The 20,688-nt window shown below is 37.4% G+C and overlaps 3 protein-coding genes and 1 non-coding gene across 6 annotated transcripts in view; 3 read left to right on the forward strand and 1 right to left on the reverse strand.

Moving 5' to 3' along the window:
- LOC104927518 (sialic acid-binding Ig-like lectin 12) overlaps window positions 1–17,451 on the forward strand; it is a 311,739-nt gene extending 294,288 nt beyond the window's left edge. For both annotated transcript variants that reach the window (XM_027274248.1, XM_027274247.1), the window contains exons 7-11: window positions 15,589–15,993; window positions 16,111–16,155; window positions 16,369–16,456; window positions 16,580–16,616; window positions 16,832–17,451. In XM_027274248.1, the coding sequence (XP_027130049.1) occupies window positions 15,589–15,993; window positions 16,111–16,155; window positions 16,369–16,456; window positions 16,580–16,616; window positions 16,832–16,885 (629 nt within the window). In that variant the 3' untranslated portion in view covers window positions 16,886–17,451. The remainder of the gene's footprint in view (window positions 1–15,588; window positions 15,994–16,110; window positions 16,156–16,368; window positions 16,457–16,579; window positions 16,617–16,831) is intronic.
- Window positions 693–5,758, forward strand: cxxiiih11orf65 (chromosome XXIII C11orf65 homolog). Of its 2 annotated transcripts, none has more exons than XM_010729805.3 (9): window positions 693–810; window positions 1,962–2,034; window positions 2,143–2,235; window positions 2,315–2,368; window positions 2,459–2,668; window positions 3,401–3,531; window positions 5,081–5,251; window positions 5,372–5,421; window positions 5,678–5,758. In XM_010729805.3, exons 1-9 carry the CDS (start codon window positions 806–808, stop codon window positions 5,734–5,736), a joined length of 846 nt encoding a protein of 281 aa, XP_010728107.3. In that variant the 5' UTR covers window positions 693–805; the 3' UTR covers window positions 5,737–5,758. The 2 variants fall into 2 exon arrangements, with proteins under 2 accessions (XP_010728107.3, XP_027130064.1); XM_027274263.1 differs by having other exon boundaries at window positions 2,489–2,668.
- On the reverse strand, window positions 7,809–7,880 carry trnac-gca (transfer RNA cysteine (anticodon GCA)). The gene has a single exon. It is a non-coding gene; the product is annotated as a tRNA-Cys (tRNA).
- pomp (proteasome maturation protein) lies at window positions 8,039–11,139 on the forward strand. The gene is made up of 6 exons (XM_010729806.3): window positions 8,039–8,151; window positions 8,448–8,545; window positions 9,756–9,816; window positions 9,976–10,077; window positions 10,195–10,288; window positions 10,389–11,139. Exons 1-6 carry the CDS (start codon window positions 8,149–8,151, stop codon window positions 10,454–10,456), a joined length of 426 nt encoding a protein of 141 aa, XP_010728108.1. The 5' UTR covers window positions 8,039–8,148; the 3' UTR covers window positions 10,457–11,139.
- Window positions 17,452–20,688: the final 3,237 nt, after the last annotated feature.

The following is a 20,688-nucleotide window of genomic DNA, read 5'->3' on the forward strand; positions in this document are numbered from 1 at the left end:
TTCACTGACATTACAGCTAACGGCAATAGCTAAAGGAATCCTAATCCATGAAAAACATGGTCTCAGATATTAATCACACACATCCTGGTGATGATACTGTGTAATACTGTCTAACACACTAATTGAAAAAGTGAGTTTGAGGACAAAGGGCCCAGTCAGAGGGTTTGGAACAAAGAATATTTCTCATTACAGAAAATCTTTCATGATTTGGGGTGTGGTGCATGCATGAGCAAGCTCAACAGTCATGTGTAATGTGTCAGTGATGGGGGGGAAAAAAGCTATAGTTAGACATTTAAGAGCTCCATCTAATGGCCAACAGGTAAAAATGTCTTTTCATTCACTGATCTGCACTGACTATAAATCAGGTAGTCATGTCTGTTTTTCTCAGGGGCTAATAAATAAATCGTTTTTAATTAAACTGCTACTTGTGTTTCATTACGTTGTTTAGCACTGGGCTATGCCTGCAGAGTTTAATGTGTAATTACTAGCCAGATGTCTTCAAAATAAAAGCATACACTCTTTTAAGCCCAGCCTACTGTGAGTTAGACAGCGAGGTGAGGTTGTTTTTAAAATCAAAGCGGCTAAGCTATGCTTTATGTCTGTTTGTGTTGTTTAGTTTTTACACGAACTTGTCCTCCATTGTCAATAACCGCTTTTGTTTTGAAAGTACATCCGGATAACGTGTGCTTTATTGTGGTGACGTTGACGCACCTACGTTGCCAGGTGATCTAATTAAATAGTTTGTCAACTGGCGTCAGCCAGGCGGCTAACTCACTTAAATTAGACCTTCAGTTCAGAGGAAGTCATGAGGTAATATATTGTTGGCTTATTATATGATTATTAAAGTGTGTGTGCATCATAATAACGTGTTGTAGTCAGTAAATGTAGCTCTATCAAATCATGTAGTCTGGAGTTTATTAAATATTGTGTTGCCTCTCATTTATTTATAGCTAGTTAGCTAGTTTTCAGCTTGAGTCTTTTTTTAGTCCATTTGTACTTTTGACACTTTTATTTATTCCATGAGAAACTTAACAAACTCTTTGGACCTCATTATAATGTTAACTTCTGATATATAACTTCTGAAATTGATTTCAATTGGTATTTTATAGTATACTAAAGGGAACTATATAACACATGTGACAAATGCAAATGAATAATTTCATTATCAGAACAACTAGCCCCTACAGTTAATCTATATTTAGCACAAAAGAGCCTTTATATAAGTCACTAATAAGGCCATTCTGTTGCATAATTTTGCTAATATGTCTATTGTACTTTTACTTAGGTAAGGCTTCTTGTAACAGAGTATTATGAAACTCTGGTAATACTTGAGCCGCAGCGACTATTAGATTCATCTTTTTCTTTTTTTTAAATGTTCAAAACAAGACATTTGAGGACACCTTGGACTTTGGTGTCCTTTGCTATGTTCTGTCATTTTACATGATATAGTAGGTAAACAACAGGTGTTTCTAATGACACTAATTAAGGTCCCGTTCCATTCAGGTCAAACAGAGTCAGCCTGTTGCTGTGCTGCATGCTGGTTCACTAGAAAGTCTCTGCTGCACTAAATGGAACAGAGCCTTCATTAGTATCATTGGTAACGCCTGTGTTTACATACCATTTCATGTCAAAAGTTATGCTGTGAAAAAGGACTGTGAAAATTATCAATACATTAATCGATAATGCAAATATACATTAGTTAGTCTTATTAAATATAGCATCTGAATCTCAACTTAACTCTCACTGCAGGAAATTATATATTGCTTTTTTTGACTATCATTCCTAAAATTGTGGCTGGTAAAATGGAGCTAATTTGAACTACTTTATGCTGTATCATCCTGTATAATCCCATGCACCATGTATAATCCTAATAATAATAGCATGATTTACTCATTACAAGAAACATTACTTTACATTTTTCCAACACGTGTTTTCCTCTTAACTAAATGACTGTAAAACAGCTCTAGCTCACAGGAGGAGGGTCTCGAGGAGATAGCGGCCAGACTAATTCAGAAGACCTGGAGAAGATATGTGGTAAGTGCTGCTACTGTGGGCACACACACTCTTCTTGTATATGTACAAATTAAAGTAAACGTGCACAGGCATACAGGCAAACTCTTTTTTTTCCTACTGAAACTGTAGAACAGAGAAATCTTCAAGTATTTCAACAATCTCATCAGTCAGTGCAACCAGCAGGATCCACGGAAAATCCTCAAAACTGTCAATCCTCGAGAGGTAACAGAAACCATGCTCTGTAAAAAATAAAAACAACAGATGGTAGGATAAATGGTAAGATTTGATTTTCCTGTGTCAGGCGGAGTTGCTGGATGCTGCCGCTGGAGTGTTCATCAGATTTCGCTTAGGAGGGGTGAGAGCCAAAAACAGTGGTGAATCACTCAACAGCTACCTGAGTGTGACAATGCAGACGTACCTGCTAACATCTTACTTACATCTTCAGACTACTTTTCCTCCCAACATCTATTACAAGATCTTCACCCATCGGCCCATCACAGACATATGTGCTAACAGCCCAAAGGACTACACCCAGGAAGGCCTGAAGAGGCCTGTGGCTCAGCAGACCAACAATGGCTGGCCTCTTAAACGGGAGCACCAATCAGGATGGTATCAGCGTATGGAGAACAACAGCTGGAGGCTGTTCTGTAGCAAGGTAAAGAACATGTCAAAGATAACTTCATGCTCCACCTTGTTATTTAGATTCATGCAAAATATGCAACACCAATGCAGCGGGTAATTTTGATCTTTATGGCAAGAGTTGGACACAGTATAAAATATAGACGTCACATTCATGACGTTACCCACAGGTTTCTGAAGAGCCATTGTGAAGCTCAGTGGATGCCCCCATCTTGGCAGTCCTGCCTCTGTTGTCTCCTGGCTAATCTAAAAATAGGTGAAGATGCTAAGGCAGGCTGAATGAAACCTGGGAGCTCAGACAAGCCACTTGTATGGCACCCACCTGTCAATCAAAGCAGCCAGGCTCTTAATTATACAGAACTTTAAGCCTTAATATAATTTCAGTGGATGAGTTAAATAGAAAATCAGACTCAGTACAGTTGTCATGAATGGGGAAATTAGCTGTTGAGACCAGAACTGTTTTTTATACTAGGTTGTAAACATGTTGAGTTCTGGTCTCTACAGCTAATTTCCCCATAAAGTGAACTTATGAGGATCGACATGTTCTGGAGCCAGCCTCAAATGGCTATTCAAGGAGCTGCAGTTTTTTGCACTTTTACACAGGTTTCACACTTTATAGCCACAAAAGGATGCTGCTTGAAAAATAAAAAGATAAACAGCTCCAACATCATTTTATGATGGATAATTGTCTTGTCAGCAGACATAGAGTAAAGAATAAAGTCTGTGTTCATGTGCTTCTCCCTGACAGATGGCGCATGTGAGTGAGCCCATAGAAATTGGTGCTAACAAAAAAATGGACTTTCATCATACCAGGTTGCAGCGGCAACAAGATATAGAGAAGTGGAAGAAAAGGAGGAAGATTGAATGGCTGAAGCAGCTGTAAGTTTTAGGTGTGGATGGCCTGAAACAACAGTCAACATCCCGTCTTATATTTGTCTGTCCCTTAAAACTAGTCTTTTGCTGCTACTGTGGCCTCAAGTAGCAATTACAGGATAAATGCTAGCCTTGTTTGGATGTAATGTGTATTATTATTAAAAACACCAGGTAGATTTATAAAATACTGCTTTTTCGATGGAACATTGATCCATGGAGCCTTGAATAACATGCCTCCTTGTTTTTGTACGATACAATTGAACTAGAATACATATGAAAATATGAAGTAATAGAATATAGATTAATATAGAGAAATACTGTACAAATGAATCAAAGGCATATGTAATTATACAGTAGGTTATTTCTTTATCTAGATTAGAAGACCTCAGGGAACGGGTTACAATACTTTTATCATGCAGTGAACTGAGTAATTTTTCTGCAGTGTTGGATAGACAGCTCAACAGCTATTGGATGGATTAACATGAGGATGAATACTTCTGACTTAAATCATTATCATATTTTTCCTCTAGAACTACCATGAGGCTGAAAATGGTAGTTTTGAGTGAAATATCTCAACTATTATGTGTATTGTCATGAAACCTGGTACAAACATTCTTCTTTCTCTCTGGATGAATTATGGTAACTTTTCATCCAGCCCCATCATCGGATAAAAATTTCAGTTTGCCCAATACTTTTATTTGTGACCAAATACCTAGAAAAACTCATGATGTTCTCATCAGCCTCAACTCTACTTGTGTTTAATGCAAATTAATTTCAAGACAACAGACAATGTCTCTGGACAGTGGACATCCAGAAAACATATCTGGGCCAAGACTTCCCCTGCAGTCCAATTAGCAACTCTATATATGTGAGAATAACGAAAAGGACACATTTATGCTTGTCTCATAAATATACTGGACTACAAACAGGAACCAGAGGTGCCACAATTGAGTCCCGTGCCTACAGATTCTGCAATATAATGCAGATATATGTTTTTTGAGAGTCAAAATGATCAAATAATATTATGCTAACACTCTGAAGATGGTGAACATAGTAAACATTCTACCTGCTGAACATCAGCATGTTAACAATGTCATTGTGAGCATGTTAGCATGCTGACATTTACTCAAAGCCCGACTGTGTTAAAGTTCAGCCTCCCAGAAGCACCAGCATGCCCGTAGACAGACAAATCCTTAGCTCTGTGCTCAACAGTAGTAGTGATGACTCATAAAGTCAGTGAACTGGCTCTATATATTATGTAATTATATAATATTTATTTACAGTATAGTTACCATTAGCCACCACGAAGTAACGCTGTAGCAGCAGAGGCAAATTTCTTCTCAGTCTCACTTTAATTGACCTTAATCTGATTATCAAAGAATTTATTAACACTATAAACATGACCAGAGCTGTAAATTCAAGGCTTAATGTTAGTTAATACACTGTAAGTATGCTAGTTGTCATAACTATTTAAAACCAGAAACAATTTTCATGTAATTTCTTCTCTATTACAGGGTTATGTAAGTGTGTATATGTCCTCACTCCTTACCTTCAGATATAACCAGGGTCGTCTGCAGACTCACCCAGAACATCGACTCATGGCGACTATGGTGGAGAATTCAGCACAGGAAGTGCAGGACACCATTAAAGAAAAGGGGGGTGACGAGATACTGGAATGGGAGCTGGATGACCTCCTGGCCTGGACCAGCACTCTCAGCTTTGAGGAGTAAGTTCCTCAAAGTTTGTGACATTGTGATGCTTTAATATAATTTAAACTGTGTCACAATAAATGAATTTATGTTGCTTTGCAACATATTTTGATACTGTGTTCTTTTTGCCTGTGCAGTTACATGGAGGATTGGAGACGTTTGGCCTGTAGTGACGCATCTGACTCAAGCAAGTGAAAATTGTTCTTACTTATTTAAAGCTTCATAGTATATGCTGTAGTGCCATCTGCTGGTAAAGTTAATGACTAACAAGGCTTATTTCCTTCAGCATATATCTCATATACTGTAATACAAAACCTCATAATGACTTCATGACCTCATAATGTTTACATGCCTTGATCTGCTCTCGTGTCTCATGTTTTCCTTTCTCCCTCTTCATTCCCTTTGTCCTTCTTCTTTTGTCTCTTGTGTTCCTCCTCTTACAGATGTTCTTTCACATCAGCCCAGGGTAGATCCACATGAGCTTGCTGCTGTGGAAGAATAAAATATTTTTTGTTAAAACCCTCCCAGGGCTAATGTGTGAATTGTGCATTTCTAAACTAGGCAATCAAGTTATTATGGATCCAATAATCGTTTTCAAATAATAAAGTATGATTCATGTTTTATGCTGACGGGAGTTATTACAGCAGTTAAATAGACAATATTCAAGTATTCATTATTCACCAGATCAAATTCATCATAACTGGAGACATGTGTCTGCACCCATAGAACTGATTTACATTTCAAACAGCTGCTCTGAATATCAGAGAGTGTAATGTTTGAATATGTTGAATATTTTACTTATTTGTTAGCCAAATATATCGATTTGAGTAAAGGCATGAGCATGCGCCCTGGACTTTTCATACAATCATATCTATAAAATGAATCTTAAAAAAAGGCTTGTGTCCTTAAATGTTGTAGCTACTGTAGATGTGATCTTGTGTGCAGTGGTTCAGTCACTGCAGCTTACTGTGAGGGCAAAATGGTAATTTGCACACTGTATATCTGTAACAACATGCACTGTATGTTTTCAGACTATATTACACAAATGTGTAAAATATGATGATCTGAAACCACTTATATAATTGAAAATAGCACAAAAACAACTTATCAAATGTTGAACGTTTTGGAAAGCCATATGACAATTTGAATTTGATGACACCAAAACATTTTTTAAAAGCTGTGCTCATGTTTACCACTCTGTTGCATCACATCTTCTCTTAACGACATTCCGAGTGTGGACTGAGGAGATGAATTGCTATAATCCTAAAAGTGGAATGGTTTCTTGCTTGATGTAAGATTTCAGCTGCTCAGCAGTTCAGGGTCTGCTTTTTCAAATTGTGTGTTTCAAAATGCTTCAAACATTCTTAAATGCTGACAAGTCTGGACTATAGACAGGACACTGTAGCACACGGACTCTTTCACAACTTTTGTTGACGCTGACCCAACTTAGGTTGGAACACTTGTCTCTATCTCTACAGTACTTGTCTTCCAATGCTTTTCTTATAGGCTGAAACTTTTTGCTGGCATATTTCTTGTTGACTTAATAATATGAAGTATTTCTTTGCCTCTTGAAAAGATGCAATGTGGAGAATACATGCGTCTACCTTGGTATGTGTGCAGACAGGACTGCTATAAACAAGACTGAAGGATAGAAATAATTTCATTTAGAACTGTTTGTAGGTACTATATATAGGGTCTTGTTTTGGACAATGGCAAAACATTTTTTACAATTTAGATTCACACTTGATTTTAATTGAAATATCACAAGGATGGTTTACCTAAAGTGGCATGTGTGGCATTTGTTGCTGGGAGAGCAAAGTCTCTTTTCGTAGTGACCCGGAGGACTGGGTGACCTTCTTGTGGAGCCTGTAGGCAGGTCACCAGAGAGGTAATGCAAGTCCAAAGATTATTCAGCTTTAAACAATTCATCCCAATTCACAACAGATATATTCATTTTATTGAAGCTAACTGGAGAAGCCCTCATATGAGAACATACACTTACCACCATCTTTCAAACCGCGTCTCTCCCTCTGTCAGTTTGGTGATATGACCATCTTCATACGAGGAAGATGGATCCCACGCCATGCTGACACTGGAGGAACTGCTTCTGATGCCATGGGGTGCCGAGTACCTGAAGAAAGAGGAGGTGGACTCTGAAAGAGAAACTGATCAAATTCATTATCTTGCATATGCATTTCAATGGAGACATCAGCGCGTTTCCTTGACTTTTTTCTCGATTACGTACTTTGAATAAAGAATCAAACCTCAAAAAGGCCATTTATAATAAGAAAGTTATAACAACTTTAACAAGCATCAGCTCCCATGAGTGTGACATCTTATATTGAATGCCTGCTGTCAAATATATGAATTGACAATGATTATACAGTTGAGATAAATAGACATTTAAACCAACATTTACATTTACTATACTCAGAATACTCTGTTTAAACAATATGAGACTTCCTGTATGTAGCGTTATATAGATATTAGAAGGATTTGTGAACCAGTTACAGCTTTGCAACTATATCGGTGGCTGTCAGTGATGATACACGTATGTATGTGGTGCTGGAAAAGAGGGGGCACCCGGATTTGAACCGGGGACCTCTTGATCTGCAGTCAAATGCTCTACCACTGAGCTATACCCCCTTCTGTCTCTGCTGTGATCTGAATACTTTTTAAAGATGACTACGATCATTTTTCAGCTGTTTAGATGTGACGGAGCTTCAACTTACATTATAAAGTACTTAAAAACAAATAAGCCACGCACTCACAGCACACATGTTGACCACAACGACTTCTTTTTATATAGCAAATTGTACACGACACCGACTTATACCGGATGTGTCGTCGTGGAAACGCGACTCGACCGGATGTTCAATAGTATCGAAAAGAAAGTGGAAGAAACGGGATCATAATGGTGTGTTCTCATCTCATTTATCACGATCTATCACTTTGTAAACAATGCTGTTTGTGATTCTGTTGTTTTTGTAGTAATGCTGATATGTATTTGACCTGCTCGCCCCTTCACATTCTGCCTTTGTGCCCTCTGAAGTCTGCGGTTGTGAATTTGATTAGTCACTCGAGCTAACGCTAGTTAGCGCTTAGCCGTAAGCTTCCTTAACGTGGCTAGCTGATGTTAGCTCTCAGTGTCTGTAAGCCGGGGTGCGCTAACGAAACAACGTGTAATGTCTAATTTATGGATTTCTGTTACAGAATACTCGAGGACTCCGCTCTCAGCTGAAAGACAGCGTACCTGTGGCAGGGTTATGTCCACAGGGGGCTTACGGAGTGCAGGACTCATTGCGCAGCGGGTGAGACAGCCTGTAATTTAGTTATGTATTACTGACGATCTTTCTGTTTAAAAAATCATGTTTTATTTGCAGTTTTGTCACTAAATGCCCAAATACTTGAATGAATATTTACCTTACACTTCATGTTTCCGTGTAACTATAATAATTCCATTGCTTCCCTTGTTGTGTGTGTACCTGGTTTTCCATCACACCTGTTTATCAGTCTGTTCTATAGACCAGTGTTTCCCAACCTTTTTCGGCTTGAGTACCCCCTGAGCCTTCTTGTCACTTCAGGAGTACCCCTCACACATATATGCGTTGAAAATTCTCAAAAAAAATAGAGCATGACACAGCGGTTATAGATGAAAATCATTTTATTTAATCTTCTTAAACTGAACATAAACTTGTCATGCTCTCTCTCCTTCTTTTTTAGCATCAACTTAATGCAACATAAGAATAAAGAATATGTTTTCTTGGAATAAAAATAATTGGCCAAAATAGCTTGAATACTAAATCAAAATAACCTTCAAAATACAGCAGGTAACATTTCTCTCTCTCTCTCTCTCTCTCTCTCACTGTAACATAACTGTAAATTGAGTTTTTAGACTACAGTTTTTGTAACGCCTTCTTCAAAAAAAAAAAAATCTCCCCATGCGCTGTGTACCCCCTGCAGTACCTCCGCGTACCCCCGGTTGGGAAACACTATAAATAAAGTATAGTATAGGGACCAGTAATGTTGCTTAATGCCATACATTAGGTTGGAGGTAATTTAGAAACAGTATTACTGCAGTGCGGTATATACATTACAATGTTGTCATGATACCAGAGTATTATCCCTCAAAACTAGTCTAAACACACAACCAGCTGGTTTTCTTCCCCTGTGTTTGTTTGAACACCTGTTTCTATTCTAGTTTAGGTGCTTTTGATACTACGACATGATAATATTGTATCATAGCTGCACGAAAGAGTTTCAGTACTTTTAAAGCCTTAATGAAATGTGCCATGTTAATACTCTGAACAATATTAAACTGCGAGATATTTAATTGGACCTGAGTAGAAGTATAGAATTTTTTGAATTTTTCTGTGTAATGTCACATGATGTATTACATGTAACATTACATGCTATTTTTTTTGGTCTAGTTTTTAAAAGCCTTGTGAAAACGAAATTGCGCGTGCACTATTTTTATTTTATTTATTTTTTCACCTCCTTGTTGTATTTTTCACTACACAGCTTTTCCAGTGTGAAGAATGAACTCCTTCCGAGCCACCCGCTGGAGCTGTCAGAGAAAAATGTGAGTGGTGTGAATTGTGAGAGGAAAAACAAATGAACCAGAACATAGAGACCCTGATTTTTACCCTAGTTTAATCAGAATGGAACAAGTGAAAGTTTAATGTTTGAAAATGTTGTCTCTGTAGTAGTGAATGGTTTTCTATCTCTCTGTTTTGTGCAGTTCCAGCTGAACAAGGACAAGATGAATTTCTCTACACTCAGAAACATCCAGGGTCTTCATGCTCCACTCAAACTGCAGATGGAATACAGGGCAGCTAGACAGGTAACTGCAGTGTCTTTCTAATCCAAATCTCCAGCCCTAATAACCACTGTCCTTTCCCTTCTCAGTTGTTTTTAAGGTTCTTTCATAACTCCTGATGTCTGTCCCTCCTCCCTGCAGATCCAGCGTTTGCCATTTTTACAGAGTTCAAACCTGGCCCTCGATACGCTGCGAGGCAGTGACGAGGCCATCGGCTTTGAGGACATCCTTAACGGTGAGGACCTCCTCCTTTTCACTGTTACACAGAGAGCGACACGAGTGTCTGCATGTGATCTCTAACCACCACACTGTGTTTGTGTCCTGTTACCCTGTAGATCCAGCCCTGAGTGAAATGATGGGCGAGCCGCACATGATGATGGAATGCAAGCTGGGACTGTTGTGAAAGAAGATGGAGACACACAATACACAGCTACACATATAGATTTAGGTTTATTATTTGTCTGCATAAAAATGTTAAAAATCTTCAATTCTGGTTCTGAGAAGTGAGCAAGAAAGGGGTGTGGTAACCTGTTGATGTAAACTGACCGGGCACCTCATTAGGTACACTTGTACAATCCAGGTAAACCAAAACAACAACGTTGCCATTCTACTTTTTTAAAGCTTATAATTTTTCAGTTTTTGTTGACACCGTCAGAGAGGTAATAGTTCTACTTTATGTTTGTTATTGAGGTCTTAGTGGGTGCTGTTGTTAAACTGGACTTCATTATATTGAAAGGTGTTTCTAATAGTATGGCCCCCTCATGTATGTCAATGTGGTAACCAAACTATTAGAAGCACCTCTCGATATAATGCAGTCCAGTTTAACAATACTGCAAACTGCGACCTCAACAGTAAACATAAGAGTAAAATAAATACCTCTCTGACCGTGTCAGCAACAACTGAAACATTGTAAGCTTCACTGAAAGTGGAATTTTTGGCAGAGTTGTTGTATTGGATCAGACTGGATTGTACCAGTGTACCTCGTGAAGTGGCCGGTCGGTTAAACGGTCATTCAGACAAGCACTCAGAGCTGCTTTTGTATGATTCCAGTCTGATGGGTATTTTTAATAAACTTCATAACCTTCCGCATGATGTGGATTCATTTGTGAAAAGATTTAAGTGAACTTTAACTTGCTAAAGCGTATTAAAGTGTATTGTAACACGCTGTCATGCCTTAATACACAATTCAGTTTAATTGTCTCGTATAATCAAACGGGTACAATCATAGTGAAATGTATTTCCATAAACTCCTTCAATCTGTTCAATCAAAGGTAGCATAACACAAGTTGGTAATAAGAATAAAACAATGTAATTTATAAATAATGGTTATTATGGGAGTAATATGAGTAAATAAGTGACAAAAAAGCAACAATAATCATAGTAATAAGGTAATCAACAAGTCCGTCACAGTGTTTGGTGTTGATAGCACAAATACAAATAGGACTAGACGAAGCTCAGAATGTAAATATAACAGCTCTCAGCTTCTTTTTTTTTCTACAAACATTGATAGAGAGGAAACTGCATGTGTAAATGGTGTTAACATACTGTTACATGCAGTGTCAATTTTAAAAGCTTATAGTGCTCACAATGAACAAAAACTCTTTTATATTATTGATGCATGAAAATGTCAAAACTTTGAGCTTTATGTTGCCGTCCCCACTAATACACACTTTGAGCAGCAGAGCAGCATGAAGCAGTTTGTAACACATCACAAAAAGTGTGTTTTTTAAATAATTCCTTGAGAAACTGTTCCTCAAAAAAATATGTTACAGAAGCTCAAGGGTCCTATTAATTTGTTCAGTTAAAATCATGTAAAATCTGATAGTAATAAGGTGAATAAAGTTGATTATGCACTCAATGTGTGTAAATAAGTCAAATGTAATTTAACAGTTTAATTCACTAACTTAAGTCCATGAATGCATCTTTTAACTGATAATGTGTCCAGTCAAAAGTTTGGACACACCTTCTCTTCTTCTCATTTAATGTTTTGTCTTTATTTTTTACTTTCTACATAGCAAATTAACACTGAAGACATTAAAACTATAAGATAATTTATATGGAAACAAAAACAGCAGGCTGCTTGATTCCCCAGCCAGTAACAAGAGAGAGGAATAGGATCCCCAGCTGAGGCCGTCACAGCCTGCAGGTTAACACAGTCCATCAGTTACAAAGTCACATACAGGGAATGTAACAGGGTTATATTCTCGGATCTCACAAATCTCTCATAGAGCCACAGCATTCTGTCTCCACAGGATGAAATTTGATAAATTATCATGAATAATTTCAGTCTGTTACAAGCATTGGTCAGATCTGACCTTCAGCCACTACTGTACATGGCAGTGAGCTGCTCATATAAGGCATCCAGTTCATTGCTAACCCAATTTGATCGGATCCAGCACACTAGTTAACCAGGTCCTGTGTTGGTAATGGCTCTGCTATGGACATTTTGTCCTAGTGCCTAAGGGGACTCAGCTGTGACAGTGTTGTCATGTCCAGAATTTTATACTTCAATACAAAACTAGTATTAAAAAAATACAAGCCACACAAAACTGGATCATTTTTGTTTCTTCTTCTTCTTCACATCTTTTTAGGAGACAACTATCATCCATCCATCCAGCACCTCCTGGAGGATCCCAGGCTAGATGGGCTATATAGCAGGTTCTGGGTCTGCCCCAGGGTCTCATCCCAGTTGGACGTGCACATGCTCTAAATTACTGTATGTACTGTACTTCTTGACAGCTGTTATGTCAAAAGCAAAATCTTTACACTAGAAGACGTGCAATCCCTCAATCTGAACTTTTTTTCTCCATTCTATCAAATTCTTAAACTCTATCAATTCAAAGTTTTTGCTTAATGGTACAAGCAATTATTGCAAAGTTATTATTTAATTTCGTCTTGAACAAAGCCAGGTTGCTGCAGCAGGAACATGAACAACATGAAAGACATCATAATATTGCTTAAACATTGCACTCAGCAAACAAAATGCTCCATCATTTATTATTGTAATGCAACTAAACTGTGATTGGCTTCTCAACTTAATGTAATTGACACTTGACCAACTTGAACAACATCCCAATGAAAAGAGACATTAAGTGCCCTTTCATTTTTTATTTTGTATAAAGAAATATAAACAAGAAGTGTGAATTTCAATATCTTTATTTTGGTTACATTTCACACTGGACAAGAAGTCCATAGGCATGTTTGAGGTCATTTAGAAACAGTATTACAGGCAGTGCTATGTATACATTGCAAAATTGTCATGTCAAGAATTTTATACTTTGATACAACTTTGATACCACTAATGTTATATTGAACACTGCAGCAAGTGTACTAATTTGTTACACTGGTGTATAGTCATAGAAGCAGGAACAAATGGTTTCCTGTGATGTCGTAAACAGAGTGCTGAGAAAAAGTCGAGAACAGAAACCATATAAGGAAGTTTTTTTCTGTGAACAAGTTCTTCTGCAGGATCGTCATACTGACTGCACCCACACAACTCTCTACTGTCCATGTGTTGATTATTTATTCTTTGACTTTGAACACTGTCCTTCTGTTTGTTTGCTATTATCAATGAAAAGTGAAAAATATTCCTCACACAACTCCCCTTTTCAAATATTACTTCTGATGGACACTTTGATAAAAACAATTCCAGCACAATGATCTTCACAATCATCTGCTCTGAATGCACTGAGCAGTTTCAATATAAGAGATTCAGCAGGATGATATCAATTAGATCTTTTTCTCCTGAGTTAGTGTCTCTTAAAATACCTGGATCTCTCCAATATTTGACCTGACAGTCAGAACCTGCTAAGATCTGAGCTGTATGAGCAGCAGCTCTGCATGAACGTCCAATTTAAAACCTCACCGATGTGTTTATTGATAATTGTCCATTGAAGTACGTACACATCTACATTATTAATCTCTTCTAGCTACAGTAGTCAGAGTCATGACTGCAACACAGTGCTGCACATGAGCAACATGTGAAGTAATTATGTTTATATATATTTATACTGTATGTCTGCTGTAATTGATATGATGTTTATAATTTTCACCCTAACACTCCTCACTCTGAAGGCGTGAACAGGAAGGGTGAAGACTTCTCTAATTTCTGCTGTAGTTTAGTATCTAGCTAAAAACAACTGTTTGTTGCAATGACTGGTGGGAAGTTGGTTTCTGTGTCTGACTGTTCTGAAATTAACATATTGTCTGATTTTAGAACTGATTGTTTGTCCGTTTGAGCTGCAGGCTGGTTTGGTAAGATCAAATGTTACTTTTTATGTTTGAATGTTTTAACCCAGCTTTTTATTTTGCTGCTTTTCATCAACTCCACTGAAAAAGACTTGTTATATTTTATTTGTCAGGTTTAGTTTGATCAGAAATGAGAAGCTGCTTCAGCAACATTTTATTTGAACTATAATATCATAAACTCACGCTGGATCATTGTGATTTGATATTTAAACTGTTTTCAGTGAAACTCTGCAGATATTATTCATCACTACTTATAACACAGTCACATCTGGTTGTACAAGTTCCTGGTTTGAACGTGTGAATCTGAAGTTGCTTTAAAAGAACATGAATGATTTGTTTAAAAGATGCTTTGATTAAAATATTGAAGAGGAACTTTCTTTTCAAATCCAGGTGATGAGTGTCACTGCAGTCCTGTCTGTGAACATGGTGACAGCCAGCATGTTACTGAGTGTCTTCTTTGTTTCAGGTGAGCTGTTTGTTCAGTCACTTTTATTTGGAGACGTGAATCATTCACAGTTTGGACTTCATTTAGAAACAAAGCAGAAAGAGCAGTGCAGACCGAGTTACTTTTTCCAACTGTTCATGTCCTGACTGCAAACAGAAATGTTTTATACAGAGAACAGGACAAGGGAGAAAAGACCAGTAACATACTGCTGCTTTGTTCATCATGAACTTTCTCTTCAAGCTGATTTTTCACATTATGTTAATCATCAGTCTGGTTTACAGGTGCTTTGGCTGCTTGTTCTAAAAGACCATACCTCTTCATTACTGCACCACAGAAGATGGAAGCACTGAGTGGATCTTGTTTGCTAATCCCATGTACCTTTAGAGCTAAATCAGAACAAGAGTTTGACAACAGCAGAGAAACTTTTGGCGTGTGGATTAAAAATAACTCTAGATTTGACATCAATCCAAATAATGTGATTTTCAGCAGCAGTAGGACAGATAACATCTATCCAATGAGATTTACTGGAAACCTGAGAGAGAAAAACTGCACCACTTTATTTTCCAATTTAACCACAAGTTATACAGACACATACTACTTTAGAGTTGAGAACAAACCATTCATGGCAACAGCGTATTGTGATCCTCTTAAAATAACAGTTCAAGGTAAGAGAGTTTTGTTTCTTTCAGTCACTTTAATTATTCTGATTAAACTCTATTGTTACAGTTTGATATGAAAATGATCAAATTAGAACAAACCTTTTATTTAAATTTGTAGCTTCAATACAACAAACAGAGTGTTAATTTGGTAATTTTTTATTTATTTTTGATTTGAAACCACAGATTCTCCTCCCAGCCCCAGAATTGAGATCTCAGGTGATCTGAAGGAGAAGGAGTCTGTCAGTATAACCTGCTCAGCTTTCACTCCCTGTCCACACTCCCCTCCTAAACTCACCTGGAATCTCCAACAAGACTCTCACAACAAAATCCAGGAAAACACAGATGGGACCTTTACAACTAAAATCCAGAAGACCATCACTCTGTCAGACCAACATGATGGATACAACATCACCTGTTCTGTCACATATCCTGTGAATGAAGGGAAACATGTCAAGACAGCAGAGCAGAGAAAGACTCTCAGTGTTTCATGTAAGACAACCAGAGTTTGTTATTGGATCCTGTCAGTGTACTGTGTGGCCACAAATGATCTTGGTAACCAAACATCATCAGTGATTCATCTGGGTAAAGGTAGTGTGCACAGTTATTTTACTGAATCCACTGACGTAAATATTATCTGCTCTCTTCTGTTTGTTTGTTTTAGTAACCTCTAATGTACTTTTTATTTTGTTTCTGAAATGATTTTAGATAAACTTGAACTTGAAGAGGAAAATTCAGAACTACACAGCATCAGTGGGTGGAGATCATTTATTGTTGAATAAAGTTCTGTTGATGACATTTTCAGCTTTGTGAGAACTCAGTCATGGAAAGATACTTTGAAAGCATTTCACTTGAGTCAGTTTGACTCTCAGTGTTTCATGTCAGACATTTTATTTTGGTTTATGAAGAATGACCAAAGTGAGTGAGTTCCATTAAAGAGGAAGTGACCGTGCTGTCTTGTTACAGATTATCCAGAGTTTGGTGTGTCTGTCTGCGTCACAGTGAAGATCCTGGGAATCGTTTTGCTCTGCTGTACACTCATCATCTTTGAGTGGTGAGACCAACTTTTCTATGATATGATCATGTGCAGCTAAAGACTCATTGGTCTCTTTGAAATGTTTAAAGTTCATGTTTAACTTTTATTCATATTTATTCATCCCATCTCCTTTTCTTTCAGCTGCTTTCAAACGAGATGCTGCAACAAACCAGAGAAGGTAAGCTCCTGGATGAGGACTGGTGCATTATTCTTTCAACAGGAAACTGTCTTCATTTCATAAAGGAAAGCTAATCTGACTTATATCAGGCTTCAGTTTACAAAGACAAGTTCAAGGTCCTGCTGGCATTTCTCTTACAGCTGCATTAAACTCACTGCAGAGCACTAACACCTCTCTCTCTCTCTCTCTCTCTCTCTCTGTTCTTCATTTCACAGGATGCAGTCGAAGCAGACGATGTCAACAGAGTGATTGAGATTCAAGCATCATGAAGGAGAAGAGGAAGACGTCATGTTCACCATTAATGTAATAATTCTTGATTTCTTAAATATTAAATTACTTTGCAGAAGATTGGTAAGACAAACAGAGGATGGAGTGCAAACAGGACAGATGTTTGTTTTAATGGAAGATAACAAATATAATATACTGCAGCTTCATCATTACTTGACTTGATTTGTGGCATTTTTATGTTGATCCTTTGTCTTTGCTTTAATGCTCTTTTCTTTGTATGTAAAATATTCATTTCCGAAAGAGAAAAAAAGGACAATTGAAATGAGACATTTCAGACGATAAAAGAAGCAGAAAGTGTGAAGAATTTTTATTCTTATTTTTAATCTCATCATGGTCTGATCTGTATTTGTCAAACTTTTAAGGGATGAGAGTGTTTGTCACTAATTCTGCAGATGTAACAATTTAAATGAGAAATAATGATCTGTTAGTCAGTTTTTGAAGATTTGAGAGTTGGATGATTGTTAACGTAGATCAAGCTGTGCTTTTTTAACACAATAAGTTTCCCTGTGCTGCAGCAATGACTTTAATAAAATTTGAACTTCTGGCACCGAGTCTCTGTCTGAGGTATGATTAACAGTGAGTGGATGGTGTACACACCACCAGCTAGTAGTGCAGACACCTTCAATAGCTCCTATTCACAACTCCTCACACCCAAATTTATCACTGGTCACGACCTCAAACAAGGAAACAATGAATTGTTTTCTGAATTGACACTTATTCATTATCAGTAACTGATATCCTTTGTGTGTGTGTCCTTTTAAGTGTGTGGGTTCTTTTGGGTGTATGGTTATTGTAAGAGAGAGTAAACTAAATATGGAGATTTAAACATCTGAATTGGTAATTAACAATAAACAATATGAAATTAAATAAACAAGTAAGAATAATGTAAGATGTCAGGATATCATGTAAGATGATGAAATGAACAAAGATGAATAAATTAAAAGGATGAAGGCTTAACTAAATAAGGGAGCCTCAATAAATTACAAATTCTGAACTTAAGAAGGCTCCTCTGCATATGATGATTAGTCCGACAGTCCCTTAATGACCCATCGGTGCTTACTGCCAAAAATACAACACAATACAATATGTGAAATGATAGAATGTAAAGTGATAGAAACACACAGCAACATCAAACGTGTTAAACTAAACTAAATACCGTGCTCATTTTCTTAAGGACGCACACGAAATATGAAAAACCCAACAAACCCATAGGAAGAAAAGATAAAGAATAAAATCCAAATGATCCTAAACTCCACTGCGTTGAAATACATGAACGATGCAGCAGCAGTGTATCTCTGAACGACTGCAGCTGAAAAGAAAAAGTCCAAATCTGTTGCAGTGTATCAATTGAGAGGCGCATATTGGTCCAGAGCAACCTGGACACCAGACACTGCCTGTACATGGAGACTGCATGCGCAGGCTTGGGAGGTGTAGTCTTTGGGGCCAAGTGGGTGATCTGAACAGTGAGCGATCCCAGATTTTGTCACCATTGTGGTATATATACCAACATAATAACCAGCATAAAGTTCACTCTCATATTATTAATGTAATAAAGAAAGAAGAAATCATGTGATTTGTATTCAGTCATTTGGAAAAGCAGCTGATAACGTCTGCCTTTTTATATGTTGCTAAATTATGAATAATCCCTCATTCTTGCTCCATTGAACAAGGTAGAGTTACTCATGTTACTGTAATTAAGTAGTGAAGCTTCCAGTTTGTGGCTTGTTGTAATGTCTCCATCTTGTGGTCAGGTTCAGTCCTCATGTATACCATGTGTTGATGTGACCACACTGCTGAAAATTGAAATCTCTCTGGCTGCATTATCAATGCCAAAATGGTCAGAGTGAACAAAATAAGATTTAGTAACTTATGGAAAAGGCAGATTAGCACACAATAACAAATGTCAAATAAGTAGTCCAGGCAAAAATAAAGTAAGTAATCACATCCAATCAACAAAAGTTTAGTGGAAGGTTCCTAACTGAGTGAAGAGAGATCTGGAAGTGTTTATGTGGCAGCCATGATAAGAGCTGCCTAAATGTTAAGGAAAGGTGCTCCAATGCTTCCTTTCTTATCTCCTTTAGCACCGTACCATTCTTTATGAAATAAAATTAGATAATGCTGCCCCATAATTCTTTGTGGCAACAACAAAAGGTGCATTCACTTAATGCCACACTTACTATAATATAAAGCATGACATGTGCTGGTATGAGATGGCTTTTCCTAGATATGTCAAGGCAAGAGAAACTGTTTTAACCTGGATTTAAAATGATCCACTTTGAGAGATTGTCATTCATACTTAGCCGATTAACACTCTGTAAGGAAAGGCAAGGCAAGTTTATTTGTATAGCACAATTCATACACAAGGCAATTAATAGTGCTTTACAGAGGCAAGGAAAAACATTTGACATTAAGAGAAGCAATAGCAATAGAAATTAAAAAAAAATATAAAGAGAAGAAAATTTAATTAAAAACATCAGAATGTCATTTAAAATCATTAAAATAGCAAATTTGAAAACAATTTAAAACAATAAACAATAAACTCTGTAAATGAATTACTTTTTGCTTCACATATGAATAAAGGTAAAATGGTCAAAAGGCTAGTCAAGGTCGGCGGTGAGGGAGGGGAGAGAAGAAACGTAGAGGTTCTGTAACTCACTGTAGCAATCAATTGAAATCTCACCGCCATCGGACCAACCGAGAGACAGCTCGTCCTCCGCTTGTATTTATAGTTCAACCTGGGCGACTGTGTCTAAGTCACGGTGCCCAATCAACATGGCTGTCCGCACATCAATATGGGTTCATCAACACTCACTCAAATAATATCCGTGACAATACAAGTCATCTATTTCTGTTTATAAGCGTAATTTATAACATTTGAAACATGTTCGGAGCTGCAGAGCATGCTGGGAAACACGTCACGCGGAAGGATACGTTTTGCTTTTTAAAAAAATAAAATCTACCGCTGAGCAACAAGTACTGGTTATATTAGTAACTTTAACTTTTAGACTGTTGTCTAAACTATGGTCTGAATGCAAACGCCACCTTGACGAGGCTCTACTGGACGATAAAAACGACATTCAGCTGTCAAAGAGGGTTTAAGTGTCGAGAGAGATATCCGCCTGCACGCAGGTCACGGAGATCTTATGTTAGTTTATCTCATATCGTGAATATAACCACTGTTTGGTCACAGCAACCCATCACCATAGACACTGAGTGTATACATCCACGGCTGGTGGTGACCTTGTCCAGCAGGTCTGCTCGTTTTATTGAATAAACCACAGTGGGTAGCTATGCCACGCATGCGCAAAGAACCGGAACTTATTATGCTTGACTCAAATAAGATCATGTGCAGATGAAACATGTAGTACTGTGACAGACCAAACAAGAGCTCCAAGACAACATGACATTTGAATGGTCATTTTATGATTTCTCACACGTCTTGTTTCACTCTGATTTCCTTGTGGTTGATTACTGATTATTTGTTGTATTATTTTGGTTTGACGATGCAAAAAGGGGTCTACGTCATATATAATCTAAGTATTGTAAACATTTCATAATGGATGAAAGAACTCCAGGAAAATATTAATTTAAAGCAAAAACATTTTTGATTCATTCCTAATTTATTTATATATTTATCACTGATTCTGAAGCTTTCCTTTAACAAGAGTCAATTGCATCTTGCTTGTTTTCATTTTCATTTCAACACCACAAATTATAATAATGTGCTCTTGTGCTGCAACTGCTGCGAGGATCAATGTGATCTACTGCCTACTGCAAATAGATG

This window comes from Larimichthys crocea, chromosome XXIII (assembly GCF_000972845.2).
Source record: "Larimichthys crocea isolate SSNF chromosome XXIII, L_crocea_2.0, whole genome shotgun sequence".
Lineage (NCBI taxonomy): Eukaryota > Metazoa > Chordata > Actinopteri > Sciaenidae > Larimichthys > Larimichthys crocea.

Coding starts and splice junctions, on each gene's coding strand:
- cxxiiih11orf65 (XM_010729805.3), top strand. Junction 2,669..3,400: donor GGAGGCTGTTCTGTAGCAAG/GTAAAGAACATG, acceptor TCTCCCTGACAG/ATGGCGCATGTGAGTGAGCC. Junction 5,422..5,677: donor TAGTGACGCATCTGACTCAA/GCAAGTGAAAAT, acceptor CTCCTCTTACAG/ATGTTCTTTCACATCAGCCC.
- pomp (XM_010729806.3), top strand. Junction 9,817..9,975: donor TGGAGCTGTCAGAGAAAAAT/GTGAGTGGTGTG, acceptor TGTTTTGTGCAG/TTCCAGCTGAACAAGGACAA. Junction 10,078..10,194: donor AATACAGGGCAGCTAGACAG/GTAACTGCAGTG, acceptor TCCTCCCTGCAG/ATCCAGCGTTTGCCATTTTT.